Source organism: Alosa alosa, chromosome 7 (assembly GCF_017589495.1).
Source record: "Alosa alosa isolate M-15738 ecotype Scorff River chromosome 7, AALO_Geno_1.1, whole genome shotgun sequence".
NCBI classification, from domain to species: domain Eukaryota; kingdom Metazoa; phylum Chordata; class Actinopteri; order Clupeiformes; family Clupeidae; genus Alosa; species Alosa alosa.
In genome coordinates this window covers 24353641-24356791 of record NC_063195.1, presented here as the reverse complement: position 1 = coordinate 24356791, position 3151 = coordinate 24353641, and the positions used below count along the sequence as shown (strand labels likewise).

At 36.8% G+C, this 3151-nt stretch overlaps 1 protein-coding gene across 1 annotated transcript in view; it reads right to left on the bottom strand.

Moving 5' to 3' along the window:
• Positions 1–1697: 1697 nt before the first annotated feature.
• LOC125297821 (VPS10 domain-containing receptor SorCS1) overlaps positions 1698–3151 on the bottom strand; it is a 163064-nt gene continuing 161610 nt past the window's right edge. Inside the window, 1 exon segment of the mRNA XM_048248319.1 lies at positions 1698–2552. Coding sequence (XP_048104276.1) covers positions 2488–2552 — 65 coding nt within the window. The 3' untranslated portion in view covers positions 1698–2487.

The window sequence follows — 3151 nt, the reverse complement described above, 5'->3', positions numbered from 1 at the left end:
CTAAATGCTCATTATGTGTCTCATCTGTTTGTACACAATGAATATATTTAAGGGGCGATATTGGGTCATGCTGCTGGTGCATTCTGGGTATCTCGTTCTCTGAAACCATGATCCCGCAACCCCCATCCCACCCCACTGATACCTCTACCCCTCTGGAACACTGTTAAAAGCTACTTCTCTCATAAGCTTCAACTCACCCAAAAATGAGTGTGATAATCCAATAGTGTCACGCACACACACACAAAAGAAAGAAAAATAAACATAATATACTGACACTCCGTGTTATCAAAAGGTCTACATCCAAGACCAGTTCCAAGTCCTCTCAGTCACTCTCTCTCTCATCTGAATCTGATCAACTTATAATGACAGGGAAAATAAATAAAAATAATGATACTAAAAAAAAAACACTTGTTAAACATGCTGTGTCAGATATTTTCACAAGTAGTTACTTTAAGAAGAAAGTCATTTACTGTACATGTACATTCATCCCCTAGTTTTACTCAGGAGGTCTAACATTTACAGTAGTTAATGTACACCAAGGACTTCAGAGGAGATCTGGCATGAACAGGGACTGCTGTGGAGTGGACGCACACCAGTGCCTTAGTTGTGTCCAGTGAACGAGCAGCAAAACAGAGCTCTGCAGGAACACACACTTCCCTGGACCCCGTCCGTGGCACATCCCAGATTGGTTCAAACTCTGAGGCAGATCTGTGGTGGGTTTTTTTTTTGTACATTTTGGAGAATGATTTTCTTTTGTTTTACCCCTAGAACTTTTACATGTAGACTGGAACATTTTGGTGTTAGAATTCTTTCAAATTCAAACATTCCAAATTGTCAGATTTTACACTGACACTGGTAAACTATGATATTATGTAACCTACAGATGCTGGATTTACAACTGAATGCTGAATTACAACTGAAACAGCTTTTCTTTCAGCAAACTATTATGTGAAGCACATCTGGTTCAGTTCTGAGCCCAGCTCTGATTCAGAGTTGCTCCAAACGGAGAAACATGCTCTGCTTACAACTGTTGGGTGTTACAACTGAAACACCGTTTTTAGTAAACATAGTTTCATATATTTGTTTACAGAGAACACAGTTCTAGTTGTTCTGAGCTTGTGCACCAGAACTAGCAGCCTAACAAAGATGTTTGTTTTTAGTAGTCCTTCCAGTACATTGTAGTTGTGGTTTTGTTTCTAATAGGGGCATCTTGTAAACAAAACACTTTAGACTACATGGGGAAGTACACCACATGGAGTTTGCCAATATTATTGTCACTGATAAAGAATGATTAATTTATCACACATTCATATCTGTCAATTTCCTTGCAAAATTACACTTTTGGTAAAAGTTGCTCAACAAAGTCTCTGTGTGAAGCGTCAAAACACGTTTGCTTTTTGTTACTCTCTCTTAATGTAGGTCACAATCCACAGTAACCAAGCAATTATTCATTATTTCAGCACTCAGTCTTTTTTTGGACAAGGGAGATCTTATGAAAGAAACATCTGCCACTGCACTTTGAATAAGAAAGGGAATAATGCCTCGCTCACACCCAAAAAAGTAATTCTTGGCATAAGCCTCTAGGCTATGTTTGTCAAAAGGAACATTTCTCTGCCATAACATACTGTATGATAGTGAGGGTGCCTTTCTGGGCATTATCAAGTACCTCAAATAGGACCTACAGTATATTGTCTCTGCCTTGTTCCAGTGAAGAAGTTTTATTAATTGAAAGATGGCGTTATGCGACTCAATGATCTAATTCTGTTGTTGTAATTTGAGACACATTAGAGCACAGATTGTACAAGTAGCAAATTACAGCAGAATGCAACAACACAAGAGACTATAAATAAAGGTATTAGACCCTGTAATATGATTATTAACATCAACACAAACACTATAAAACAATGAAATAAAATAATAATAAAAACAAAATTGCGGGAGTAAGAGTTTTTGTGCCACAAAGTTTCGCCTTGAGACAGTGGGTTTAAACGTAACTTTTTTTTCAGCATTGTTAACACAACTGATAGCATTTCAGTTTAGTCTGTTATTAAAATACACAAATATCTCGCATACACATTCATGTTTTACAAAATAAATGTGACTTTTATTTAATATATACTCAGGAATAAATACTGTATTGCTATTATTAGCAACACAATAAAGCAAGGAGATGCTAAGACAGTAGCGAACCTTTTTTTGTTCTTTTTCTTTTTAAATAGTACATGCTGTCCTTCTCCTTCTGCTGAAGTATGTACTTTATAGTTTTATAAATAAATGTAAGCAAAAATGCTTCATTTTTGTTGAAACGACATGTATGTAAAAAAAAAAAAGAAACCTGTACAGAGTTTTTAATCTGGTATTCACAGAGCACAGTTAGTGTCAGCAGTGTCCATCATGCACAGGTATAAAGCTTAAAACCTTTTTGTGTCAGAACCACAAGTCCGTGAACACAAACAGGATATCTCTGTCGGGGTGGAACCCAGGGCGTCAGACGTCAATGTACGTGGGGAGTTCTGTTGAGAATTTGACTCGTGAATGAGATTTAATGCATTCTTTTTTTTTTTTTTTTTTTTTTTTTTGAGGTGGATGGTGAAAAGCAGGAGGGAAGTGGAGATGAAAGAGAGAGAGAGAGAGAAAGAGAGAGAGAGAGAGAGAGAAAGAAAGAAAGGATAATAGGTTAGTCACTGAGAGACACAACAGGTGGTACACAAACTCTTGTGTCAAGATGGATTATTTCATCAAAAATGTCATAATGTCTGTTATAACATATATGTTTTTGTTCATGCTTGTCTTCGGGTTTCCATTAAATTTTGAAGATGCCTTGGAGTCAAGCATATTTTACAGTACACTATAACATAGTATAACATATATCATGCTCAATCACTTGTAGTGTTATTGCCTGGCAGTCTCATTTTTGGTAGCACGTTTACAGTATAGGATGTCATTAGGAATGTTTAACTGGACATTGCTACTCTGAACTTAGGCAACACCAAAGCTACTCCTATAAGATATGCCCAAACAGGCGAAGCTACTCTTATAACATAAGCCCAAACAGGCGAAGCTACAGTACTCTTATAACATAAGCCCAAACATGCAAAACTACTTCTATAAGATATGCCCAAACAGGCGAAGCTACTCTTATAACATAAGC